The following is a 12,810-nucleotide window of genomic DNA, read 5'->3' as shown; positions in this document are numbered from 1 at the left end:
ATGCCCCCCCCCCCCCATTCCAGGAGACGTGCCTCCTCACGGTCCGGACTACATGACAGCGTCTCTAAGGACTCCGTGTGCTGGCCTGCTCTCAGCAGCGTTCAAGTGGACCTCACAGGGTTGGCAGGTTGCCAGAGAATCATGACGTGGTAGGAAAAGGGCAGATTCTGCCAAGGGAGGCTAGGTAGCCCAAAAGGAACCAAGCCAGGGCTGGCCGTACAGTGGATGAGAGAAAGGTGTGTAAGGGGTGGGGGCAAATGGCTTACTGATGCGGTGATTTGCAAAGACTTGTTCACATTACCTCTGCCCTATGGACTCGTGACTCAGTTTTCAAGTCCGTGGAAGCGAAACAGGTATCTCGTTTCCCCTCTGCAGCTCCACAGTCCCTTCCCCACATACAGTCTACAGCCTCAAACCTCTCAGTGGCCAAAAGGGGGGTGACTAAGGCTGTGGTTAGCACGTACAGCTGCTGGGAACCACGGGGCAGAAAGTGCTACCCTGAAAAGGTCAAAGGGAAAAGAGCTGTGACCCCGAAACCCCAGCAGGTAGGGATCGGCTTCAACTGTGTGGCTTTGGAAGAGGACCGACTGGCGAATGCGTCCCTCAGGATTTATATCTTAAAGCGCACTGTAGGCCCAAGACTCGGTATTTGGCACCCTGTTAAAAGGAGGTCAGGAGTGTGAGGAGGAGAATTTGTGCTTTTCACTTGGGATTATATTGTAGAGAAAATGGCACAGGGCTCTGTAGGTATACTGCTAAACTTGCATACAGGAAGTAGGCCAGGCTGAAGCCACTTCGAGGTGGAAGGGCCAATGAGGGACCTCCATCTCTCTGAGGCAGACGGTTCTACATGGCCAGCCTCTGTTGTCAGAGACAACACAGACTGAAAGAAGCCGGAAATGCTGATAGCGATGCGAATCCTTCTAACCAGTGTTGCAACCAGCAGATACATGTGTATACAACCCCCCGGCCAACCCAAACACATCTGTGGCTGGAAGCAGCACACTGAGAGCTGGTGTCTGACCTTGGCCACCACAGCGATGACTCTTAACCCTTATAGCACGGAGAGGAAACAAGCGCTGGCTTGTCTTCCATAAAGTCACTTACACCGCTGCTTGGTCAAAAGACTCTTTGTAAATTCAGCCTGTGGGACCTTCAGAGCGGTCCAAGGCGGCGATGGGCCTTTCAGTACCAATGCCAAGCCTGTAGCTGTTGAGAGAGGTAGGTAGGTATTCTGAGGTCTTTGGGGGGAATTTAGAAAGGTGCCAGTCAGGAAGACGAGGTGTTTGGTAGCTTCATACTGAGTTATGACCACCTGCTCTGAGCTCTCCAACTACTTATTTAAAACTGCAGAGTTTGTTTCTTGCTACCACGAGTGCCAAAGGAGCCCAACAGACATGTCACATGGGGCTGGCCACTCGCAGCTCAAAAGGTCTCCTGGAAAATTTTATCCGGTTACCAGGAGAAGAACTGCATTCCCCTAGCATCTGATGCTATGAAACTGAGACCAGGCCAGATCTGGTTGCTGGCTTGTCCATCGTGCCTGTGATAAACCAGACACTGCCACCACCAGGCCTCTAAAGCCCTATCTCTTGGCTGTCAGACTTCTTCCCTTTTTTTTTAAAGTCATTTTTATTTATGCGTCTGTGTCTGTATGAATGTATTCAGGTGCCCTCAGAGGCCAGGGAAGGGTGTAAGATGCCCTGGAGCTGTAGTTACAGAGCATCTGATGTTAGTGCTGGAAACTGAACTCAGGTTTCTGTAAGAACAGCAAGGAGTGCTTTAGTCCCGAGACTGGCAGGCTTTGAAACCGACCATATTGTATGGTGTGGGACTAGAAGGGAGGGAGTGTTTCTAACGCACAAGTGTGCGTGCATTGCTGTGTGTGTACGTGAGGGGGGGGGGATGGAGGGAGGGGGAGGGAGGAAGAGAGAGCTTATAAAGGTATTGCTATATAGCTCAAGCTGGCCTAGAATTCACCACCCTGGTTTTGCCACCTGAGTGCTGTGATTACAGGTGTGTGTCACCAAGCAGGCTTGGAGGCCTCCATTTTAAAAAGGAGAGAGCTTCTTTTTTTCCGGCATGAAAGTGATGGTCTAGGTGCTCACGAAGAGGGGCCAGACATTATACTCTTCTCTTCATGTTAGGGGAGAGCTGACCCGGAGGGATCTGTGCTGGGCTGGAAATGGGTCCTCACCCACAGTGGCCGCTTTGTTAAGAGCCCTGTCTTGTGTATGCCAGGGATGGCATTCACCCTTACCAGGCCCCGTGGACTTGTGGAGGGCACAGGGGCTGAGAGAGCTGCCGAGCATCCTGCAGCAACTAGTGCAGCAAGAATTCAAACCTGCAGATTCAACCCCAGGGCCTCTGCTCTTCCACGAATTTGCCTTTCTTTCTAATTTTTTTTGTATTTTTGTTAGTTTGACTTAAAAAAAAAAAAAGGATTTATTTATTATAGGTGAGTACACTGTAGCTGTCTTCAAACACTCCAGAAGAGGGTGTCAGATCTCATTACAGATGGTTGTGAGCCACCATGTGGTTGTTGGGATTTGAACTCAGGACGTTCGGAAGAGCAGTCAGTGCTCTTAACCACTAAGTCATCTCTCTAGCCCTGTTTGTTTGATTTTTTTGAAAAGGGCTTCCCTGTATGGCTTTGGCTGTCTGGAACTCACTCTGTAGATCAGGTTGGCCTCAAACTCAGAGATTTGCCTCCCTTGGCCTCCCAAGTACTGTGTTAAAAGGTGTGTGCCAACACCACCCGGCTCTCTTTTATGAATTTTTTTAAAGATTCATTTTATGTACATGTTTCTCTATGTGAATTAATGTGTACTATGTACATGTCAGAGGCTACAGCAGCCAGAAGAGGGCTTCAGTTCTCCTGAAACTGGAGTTATAGGTAGCTAGCAATCTTTGTGTGGGTGCTGGGAACAGAACCAGCATTCTCCACAAGAACAGTGAGTTCTCTTACCTGCTGAGCCATCTTTCCAGCACCCTAGATCTCCATGGTAACAATGTTTAACACAAGAGAAGCCTCTTAACATGAAGAGTGCCTATCAAGGTAAAGGATCTAATGGAAGATCAGACTCCTTACTATAAAGCGGAGGCCAAGGCTTTCTGCTCTGACACTGAGGGAGAAGATGTGCTGCTTCCCAGTTTTACCTAGTTCCTATGGGTCTCATAGAAAATGATGCACCCAGGGGAAAGGTACAAGACATTTCAGAGTACACATTTGATCTACTATGTGTGGAAGAAAGACAGAGTTCCCATGGGGCTGTAGGGTCCCAAAGGGGATGGGGACGGAGGAGGGAAACGACTGTTTCTTAGTGTTTCTTTCAAAAATGGAAGGAGTCTCACTCCTTGGCTTTGGCCCTTGAGGCTGGCTTTGGGACTAGGCTTACGTAGGACTCTCTACGAATGCTCTATGACATGGGGTCAGAGCTGGGGTGAGCTTTGACTGAGGGTGCCATGTCAGGGTTGTCTACTGGCTTTTATACTGATAGCTCCCCGAGAGTCTGTCTGCTCTGAGACTAAGCTCCAACAATAACTATACAACGGATGGTTTAATACAGTGCTGATGAAACGTTTACACACCAAAGCACAATGTTAAAACTTGGCTAGGAAAAAATTACAGTGCTCACTGGTGCAAGCCTTCCTAAAGTCCACGCCTAGGTGGGCAAGCACTCCCTCACTTATTTAGGCGCAGCTCCTCTTTAATCAATTATTCTCCAAGCCCTGTTCAGAGGCCTCGTGCATTCCCAGAGCACGAGCTCCCACCTCCCCATCACCCCCACCTCTACCTCAACCCTCTCTTGAGCTCCAGGTCTGATTTTCCAGCTGTCTTCAAGAGACCTCACCCAACACTAGCAATTCCAGTGTATAGTTTTCCAATCCAGAATCCCCGCCTCTGCTCAGTGTGGTGGCTCACACCCGCAATCCCAGCACTTGGGAGGCTGATGTGGGAGTACTGTTGTGAGTCTGCAGCCAGACTGGGCCATATAATAAGTCCAGGCCACCCTGAGCTATGGAGCGAGTTTACCTAGTATGGTTTAAAAGTAGCCTTTGCCGTCACGCATGCCTGTTCTCATGTTCTCCCCTTGTCTTGGGTTCCCCTGAACTTACATCTGCACAGTGGTAAAATGGAAAAGCCACTGCTTACCCCTGCAGACTTGTCATGGTGACTAAACCAAGTAGTACATTAAGTTCCTTAGCTCAACACCAGGCAGATCATTTCTGCCTGTGTCGCAGCGGTACCTTCTTACTCTCTGCCCCAGCTGGCTCAACCTTTCTATCATTCCACCCCCTGAGCTAGAGAACTCAAAGTCATCCTTGGCTTTAGAACTCTTCCCATGTTCCCTTAACCAAGTGGTCCCTATGTCTATCTACTGTACCTTTAAAACCGCCAAACCTTGGGCCAGCGAAGCAGTTGAGCAGGTAACAGTGCTTGCCTTCAAACTTGCTGGCCTGAGTTCGATTCCTGCAGGTTGCCCTCTGAACTCCATGGCTGCTGTCTTCCGCCCCGGCCCTCATCTTTGCTGATGCGCCAGGATCTCCTTATTCCAGGATTGCATGGCTTAGCCCAGACACCAAAGTGACCTCTGCTTTCTGTGCGCACTTGTGGATAGGCTGGAGGCTGACACTGGGTACCTTCCTGTGTTTTTCTCCACCTTCTTATCGGTTTCCCCTAAGATGTCAGATTCTCATCAAGTCTGGAACTTACCCACTGGGCTAGGTTTGCTGCCAGGGTCTTCCTGTCTGTACCTTCTGAGCCTTGGGGTTACAGACATGTGCTGCCACGCCTGAAGTTTTTACATGGGCGCAAACCATCTGAACACAGGTCCCCATGCTAGCGCAGCAAGCACTGAGCTAACCAGGACACCTCTCCAGTCCCCATGCCCATCTTCTCTACAATCATACAGATTACATCATCCCTCTCCCTGCACCCTGTCCTTGGCTTCCACAGGTAGCCCGCAGCCATGCTGCAGGGATGCACGGCAATGGACATTATTTCCACGTGCTTGTTAGGATCTTTATTATTCACCTAAACATCACAATGTCAATGATGTAAATATAACTATCTTCGTTTTACAGATTTGTAAAAAATGTGGGCAATGACTAGCTACAGACAGAAGTCCAATAACCTGCCTATGGTCTCAATTCGTCAGATTCTTGAATTTATAAAAGGTTTGACTTTGCCCTGAACATCTATCACTACAATGAATTGTATCTCTTTTAGAACATAAACTCTTTAACCAAAAAACATGATGAAAATACCATACAAGTCAAAGAAAACCTGACCCCTTGGTAAGGCCGAGTACAGCCAGTATTTCTCTTAGCAGTGGAAAGAACACTACTTCTTTGCTCACAGCAAGCAGATACAGCGTCTGGGGCTATGTTTTAGGAAAATGCTATCTTCAAACACTAGATAGAATGAAATCCTACACTGGGAGACGGGAGAAAGCAATAGGAAGCCGAGGTCAACTGAGAGGAACAGCAGGCTGCCCTCTCCGGAAATGCAGAGAGAATTACCCTCACCATCTGCTTTATTTTTTGTTTTATTCTCTTTTCTTCCTTTCTTCCTTTCTTCCTTTCTTCCTTCCTTCCTTCCTTCCTTCCTTCCTTCCTTCCTTCCTTCCTTCCTTCCTTCCTTCCTTCCTTTCTTTCTTTCTTTCTTTCTTTCTTTCTTTCTTTCTTTCTTTCTTTCTTTCTTTCTTTCTTTCTTTCTTTCTTTCTTTCTTTCTTTCTTTCTTTCTCTATTTGTTTTGTTTTGTTTTTTTTTGAGACAGGGTTGCTCTGGGTAGCCCTGGCTGTCCTGAAACTCACTCTGTAGACCAGGCTGGAGTCGAACTCAGAAATCCGCCTGCCTCTACCTCCCAGAGTGCTGGGATTAAAGGCGTGCGCCACCACCGCCCGGCCTTATTCTCTTTTCTTTTGTTGTTGGGTAAGTACAAATTGAATCTGTGTACAGCAACTGGAATCAGGACACAGCTTAGGGTAGTTACACTACACCCTAAATACTTAGAAATTATCTACACCGTCAGAGGAAGAAGCCAGTGGTCACTTATATGGACTGTTGGTGGCCAGCACTGTGCTCTGTAAATAAATAACAGGCAGCTAAATAATAAGACTCCCACATTATTATTATTATTGTTATCATCATCATCATCATCATCATCATCATCATTATTTTAACAGCTCAGCTCCTTCAATGGTCTCATGAATTTCAAATCAATAATGTATGAATTAAGATTGTCTGGCAGTTTTAATTTTGTCCTGCAAAATAAGCTGACTTATTTCATTAAATCTGCCTGTCCTTCATATTCTACCTTAAGGTTTGGTCTTAAATACGCAACTTGACTTTGGGGGTGTCTACTCGGCTCAGAACAACAACTTGTAGAACAAGGATGTTGCCAGTTTCCACAGGCTACCACTGTGAGTCACAGCTAAAGTGCAGGTTCTCGGGTCACTGCAGCTGCTCTGAAAGCCACCTCATTTTCTGGTCTGGCATAACCAGGAACAGGAAACTGTATTTTAGTTTGTGCCTCTGCCCTTAGCAAGCACTCGGCAATGCCAGAGTCTTTAACAGTGGGCAGGGAAGCTGTATCTTCTTGGACTGTGTACCTGCTTAGTGTTCCAGGAAAAAGACCCAAGGAGTGAGCATTGCGAGGCTGGACTCTAGTCCAGGCTTTGCTGCCCAGTTCTTGAACAAGGGGCTTACACAGAGGCCAAGTGCAGTCCAAAATTAATCTTACTATTTCCAATCTTGTCTCTCTCACACACACACACACACACACACACACACACACACACACACACACACACACACTCACTCACTCTTCTCCTAAGGTGCATTTCAAAACCAAAGAGTCCTGGGATCACTCACTGTTTTTGCAAGTTCTTCTCCATTGCCTCCCTTGGAGACAGTGTCATCTGCTTTACATAAAGGCTTTATCTGCTTATTTCAAATAAAACAGAGACCCCAGATACCTACTAGCTCCTACCAGCTCAATAGTCCCTAGCAGTTGTTCATTCTGCCCTCAGGTTTTACTACAGTGGCCTGGGAGGGCTTGTGCCTTCTGGGCCTTGTAAGCTGTGTTCTCATCCCCCTTCCTTCCTCTGTGTCTCTTTCCAGTCCTGAAATGTGCCAGGCTGACTCCCACAGCACAGCTCAGACTCTGTGTGGACTGATTCTGTTTACCCCAGGTGCTGAGAACTGCCTGGAACATAGCCATGAAAGGAGCACACACTGGCGTGAATGATGAAGTAGTAGCTAGAGAAAATGGAGCTCTGGATGCAGAAGTCCTTGTATGTGTCTTAGTCTCACAAACGCTGTCTCTTAACAGCTAACAAATTGTTCCTGCTGCCCCAGGAGTGAGTTCATTCAGTGTCAGACCCCACCCCCCATGCCCACAAGGTAGTGTGGTATAGTAAGGAGCTATTATTATTCCTTATCTTGAGCAGAGAGCCAAGTATAGAGAGGTTATTCTACTAAAGGGCACTGAGATGGACACCAGGAGCCACAGGCCAGAGTGGCATCAATTCCAATGACACTGGAGATAAGGTTTACTGTGGCTGGTGGCACAGGCCTCTCTTGAAGGTGAATGTATCATGGGTCCCCTTTCCCAGCAGCCTAACTGCTAAGGGTGTTACTTGTTCCTACATAACCCTGTCAAGTGGTGAACAGAAGAGAGTTTGTGGTGACACAAACCAGAGGCAAAAAGGAAAGTCCCAAGCATCTTATTCCTATGAGCTCATATGAGCCTAGCTAATCATTGTGAGACAAAAAAATGACTTTTAAAAATGTTCAAATAGGGGCTGGAGAGATGGCTCAGCAGTTAAGAGCACTGACTGCTCTCCCGAAGGTGCTAAGTTCAAATCCCAGAAACCACATGGCGGCTCACAACCATCCGTAATAAGATCTGGGGTGTCTGAAGACAGCTACAGTGTACTTACATATAATAAATAAATAAATCTTTTAAAAAATGACAAAACTGTATTAAAAAAAAGGTTAATGGCCAGGCAGTGGTGGTACACACCTTTAATCTCAGCACTTGGGAGGAGAGGCAGGCGGACTTCTGAGTTCGAGGCCAATCTTGTCTACAGTTCCAGGACAGCCAGGGCCACACAGAGAAACCCTGTCTCAAAAAGCCAAAAAAGTTCAAATAATGTTATGACCTGATGCCAGTAGGCCAGTAAGCCACCTAAGACTGAACCCAGTAGGTCATATCAGGTATTACCTACAGCAGGGGAGATGCTGGTTAGGTAGGATGTTTGCACTGTCCATGAGTGACCAACTGGAAGGTTCTTCCATCCATAGTAACCTGTCCTAGGAATCACTATAGCTGTCCCTCCTGCAGGTGGCTTTATAGCTCAGCCCTATCCCCTCCCCTGTTCTACTCCTGCCTACTCATATCTTCCTCCACCGTTAACAGCAGCTGAACATCACTGCCTCCCTCTCCCATGTACTTAAGGGTGGGGACAGTGTCCTCTCAACACGGGAATCACGGTGTCTTGAAGCACTCAATAAATGACTGTTGAATGGGACAGCACCACCTGCCTGTTGAGGCAGCACAGCCTCTCAGGTCACTAATGTGCCTTGTCGCCTTTGATTTGGCCTAGCCTGAGATCTAAATGGCATGGCCTTGAAGTAAGTCAGTTCCTGCAAAAGAAAACTAAAATCCTATGCTCCAACAAGTTTTCAAGTTAGGCGACATTTTCTTAAATGAATGCTTGCTTTATAAATCAAATGCGCTTCAATCTCAACACAGCAGGGGTGACTGTTCTCTGGGAGCACTCCTTTCTCTGGGAGCACTCCTTTCTCTGGGAGCACTCCTTTCTCTTTTGGAGGCAGTGTACTCACAAGTGCTTCCTCCTCTGAGTAAGGGACCTGGTGATGAGAAGCCTGTATCAGCCAGAATACTTAAGCTCTCTTGAGCTCCACTGTTCCCACAACTAAAAATGTAAAACATTTGTGGGCGACACTCTACATCTTTTAAAGGTTTACTTTCACGATGGCTCACTGGGTCACAACAGAGGAGCTATCAAACAGAGGGGGAACCAACACATTCCTTTTCAGGTGCATTGGTTATTCATAAAATCTGCTATCTTTCAGCAGTGAGTGGGGTGAAGGCGGCAGCTTACGTATCTCAGGAACAACTTTTACAGGTTATGAGGCTGTACCACTGTCCTGTCTTAGTCCAGGCTGACTAACTCTGAACCGAGGTGTACAGTCATCAAGAAGAGTCATTTAAAAAGCCACTCTGCTTACTCTGAAGTGATTCTGACACGGATCTTAAATTGGTCACAAGAGACCACATACCACGGGGTACTGAAATGAATCATGAGTTCTCTGGGTGGGGCCTAAACTAAAACAAAAAACAAAAGAAACCCACAAATGAGTTAGGTGTAGAGTCACCATTAAGAATCCCTGGTCATGCTCTCTCGATAGCGCCATTTAATTCGTTTGAAAGAAACAATGTATGTATTTTAAATTCTGTGCACAGCCCTGTGTGGGTGTGCAGACCTGGGTGCAGGTGGCCATGGAAGTGAGCAGGTGGCACTGGAGCCCTGAAGCAGGAGTTACAAGGACAACAGAGTTAGCTGTCTGACAGCGGGAACCAAACCCACAGCCTCTGTAAGAGCAATGTTTGCTCTCCATTTAAATCTTCAAAGAGGCTTGGCCATTTTTATGGGTGAGCGAAGTGCTGTGAGGACAGGTTAGCTCCTAGAGCTACCTGGTGCCTCAGGTGTAGACCAGAGTTGGCAGCCTGGACTCAGACAGGGCACTTGATTTCAACTGCTGGTTCCCACACTCAAAACAGCTTTCTTAATCCCACCTCAGGTTTCCTATCTGTGAAATGGACATATTAATAGAGCCCTCTCAGAGGGCTGAGGTAAGTGTGAGTGAACTAACTTATAAAGGAGCTTGCAACAGTGCCTGGCATCCAGTCAGCATTTTTGCAATTACCTGACTTCAAAGGCCAGGCTGCTTCCTCCACATCAAGGGTTAATATACAAGCGTACATATTCATATTCTGATACACTGCATAATTGCTTTACTTATTGGACGCAATCAACGAAAGTCTCTTAATTAAGGCATCCCACCCTCATTTTCACCGTGTGTCACTCTGGAAGGGACACTTTTAAGAACAAGACGCAATGAACATAAAGTTTCCCTCAACTCAGAAAAAAAATTTCTACTAGAAATGGAATAAGCTGCCGGACTCAGAGCATGGTTTACCCATGGGCGTCACTTAGGGACAGAAAGAATTGCTTCTGCCAGTGCGTGGTGGGGAGGAAGGCGAGGGAAGGTCTGCGGTGCTGCTGGCCCCGAGAGCGGGAGAGCTCCCGACACGACAGGCATCTGCTGTAGGAGGGCAGGGTTAGTCACAGCAGAGGCGGACACTCACCTTAGTGGGAAAGCACACAAGGCAGAATGGAGCAAGTGGCTATTGAGAGAGAGAGAGAGAGAGAGAGAGAGAGAAATTGAGGATTTTTTTTAAAGAACCCTCATAGAATAGTGGTCCAGTAAAGTGATAACAATTTCACTGAGCCAGTGGTTGTAGATAACAATGTTTGTAAAGGAAATAAGATACTCGTTCAGGCTCTAGACATATTCAGTGGAGGTAACATTTCTTTTTTATTTCAATTTCATAATAGAAAAGAACAAGCAAACTTTCAAATCCATTGTTGTTCCACAGGAGCACTTTTGACTATTTTCTTACAGGAACAAGTGAATCTGCGTTTCCTCGGCCATCATCCCCTCCTGTGTGGGAATGAGCGAGCGGAGCCGAAGCTTTCTGTACAAACTGATGCAAGGAAACTCAGAATCCAGTGAAAAATAAGCTGTGCCACAGCCAACCCGGCAGCTGGCTTCCTAACGTGGCTAAGCGACACAGCCCTCTCGAGCCTCTCGGCTCCCAGTGTCCTCCCCATTCTCACAGAACACGTGTGTGCAGGAAGCCACCATGTTCACTGTCCGCCACAGACAGATGCGTGTTGAGCTAAGCACAGTGGATACGGCAGGCAAGCACTTGAAGGATGACTGTCATGTCAGAGGGCTATGGAAAAGGTGAACCGGGAGCCTGGCCAGGCCCTTCACATGGTCTGAGCGCGCACACACGGTCCAGCTCAACAAGCACTCGCCATCATTTCTTTTTCTATTACTTGAGGGCTAGTCACTTTAAAGATCAGAACGAAACCACAATTCCTACTAACATAGCAATGGTCACTATCTGGGTCCTCGGTAGTAGTTCTGAAGGCACGTGGTCCAGGCTGTGCTTGCGTCACCCAGAGCAGTGTTTCAATTACAAAAAAGTGTCAAGAGAATTCACAAAGGCTTTCACCAGTCTGTCTAAAGTTGTCGTGCCCTTCCCCCCCATTACTTTGGGGTGGCAGAAATCAAATTCTTTCAGTCAATCTAGTTATTCTTTGGACCACTCCCCAGCCGAGCCACAGGCCCACATTAAGTTGAGGAGCAGATAAAGGCAGAGGTAGAAGCTACGAAGGGCGGAACTACCTACTCTTTCTTTCTCTTTTCTCCTTGGTCCCTTGCAGGCCTTCCACAAACAGTACCACATGCAGTCAGGAATGCACAGCACTTGAAGCTTCCCTCTGGGCGGGGCTCTCTATGTGCCAGCGAGGATGACTGGTCTCCTGGGAAGTTACCGGTCCTGGGGAGCTTTCGGAGCTATCCTGAGATTCTTTCTAGAGAAAGCATTTTCTGAATTTGGTTCAAGATTCTTCTTCTCCTCCACCAGCCCCCTCCTCACTTTGTACATATCGAGGGCTGGTGAGACTCACACACTTCCAGGCTGCACATGGTGTTATTTCCTTGACAGAAACAATTATGAGCAGACTAGGAGCTCCACAGGGGAAAGAGACAGCGTAGAAAACATCTGAGAACCAGACAGAGGTAAGGGCTAAAAAGGGCAGTGCTTTTAACTGGGGACAAAGGACATGGAAGCAAACAAATCTGAGAAATGTTCTTTTCTCTCCTCTGCAGTCAGGTCCTGATGTCATCACAGCAACAGGACAGTCAAGAAAGCCCAACCTATTTTAAGTAGTTTCAGGTGACAGATTATCAGGCTGTACTGAGATGCAGAGGGGTGGAGAAAAGGTTTCCTGTACTGTAAACCACCTTTAATCTCAACTGATAAAACCAGAAGAGACACACATTTCCATTCTCAAGTGTTTACCTAGTGACACCATCCTGTGGATTTAGTCAAAGTGCTGTCTGGATTATCCAGTAAATGTCACATAATAGCACTTTAGTAACACAGATAAGGAAAACTGCAGATGAATTCATACTGCAAGACTTATGTCCCGGGTGAGAGTGTTATCCTCATCCCAAGTAATTTTACTTTATGTTTTTTTTTTTTTGTCTTTTTCTCAAGCATAACTTCATGAACAACATTTATCTGGTACAGAACTATGGTTTTGCTTCAGAATTACTGGTTAATCCAGTAATATGCAGTGGTTTCTATATGAAAGCATGAGATTTAAACTTCTGCTCCAGGTTAGTAATATATAAACACCACAATATTAATCCATCAGAGAAAAGTAAGGCAAAACAATGAGACACCACTTCACACCCACTAAATGGCTACAGTTAGAAGGACAGGCAGAAACAAGGGCCGGCGAGCACGTGGAGCAATTGGAACCCCCATACACTGCTGGTGGAAATGGACAATGGCGCCCTCGCTGTGGGAAACAGCCTGGCCGTTCCTAAAAAGGATAAACACAGAGTTACCACAGGACCCAGGAGTCGCGCTCTGAGACAAACACCACAAGCAGTGAAAAGGAAAGCGCACG

At 47.0% G+C, this 12,810-nt stretch overlaps 1 protein-coding gene across 6 annotated transcripts in view; it reads right to left on the bottom strand.

Moving 5' to 3' along the window:
- Positions 1–12,810, bottom strand: part of Nsmce2 (NSE2 (MMS21) homolog, SMC5-SMC6 complex SUMO ligase) — a 213,814-nt gene that overhangs the window by 49,243 nt on the left and 151,761 nt on the right. The window contains exon 6 of one of the 6 annotated variants that reach the window (XM_052161579.1): positions 10,613–12,723. The exons of 4 other annotated variants lie outside the window; for them this stretch is intronic. In XM_052161579.1, coding sequence (XP_052017539.1) covers positions 12,608–12,723 — 116 coding nt within the window. In that variant the 3' untranslated portion in view covers positions 10,613–12,607. Of the gene's footprint in view, positions 1–10,612; positions 12,724–12,810 lie in introns of those variants that run through there. One more of the 6 variants, XM_052161581.1, reaches the window with a different exon arrangement.

Source organism: Apodemus sylvaticus, chromosome 17, assembly GCF_947179515.1.
Source record: "Apodemus sylvaticus chromosome 17, mApoSyl1.1, whole genome shotgun sequence".
Lineage (NCBI taxonomy): Eukaryota > Metazoa > Chordata > Mammalia > Rodentia > Muridae > Apodemus > Apodemus sylvaticus.
The sequence above is the reverse complement of the archived record's forward strand: the minus strand, read 5'-3'. Positions and strand labels throughout refer to the sequence as shown.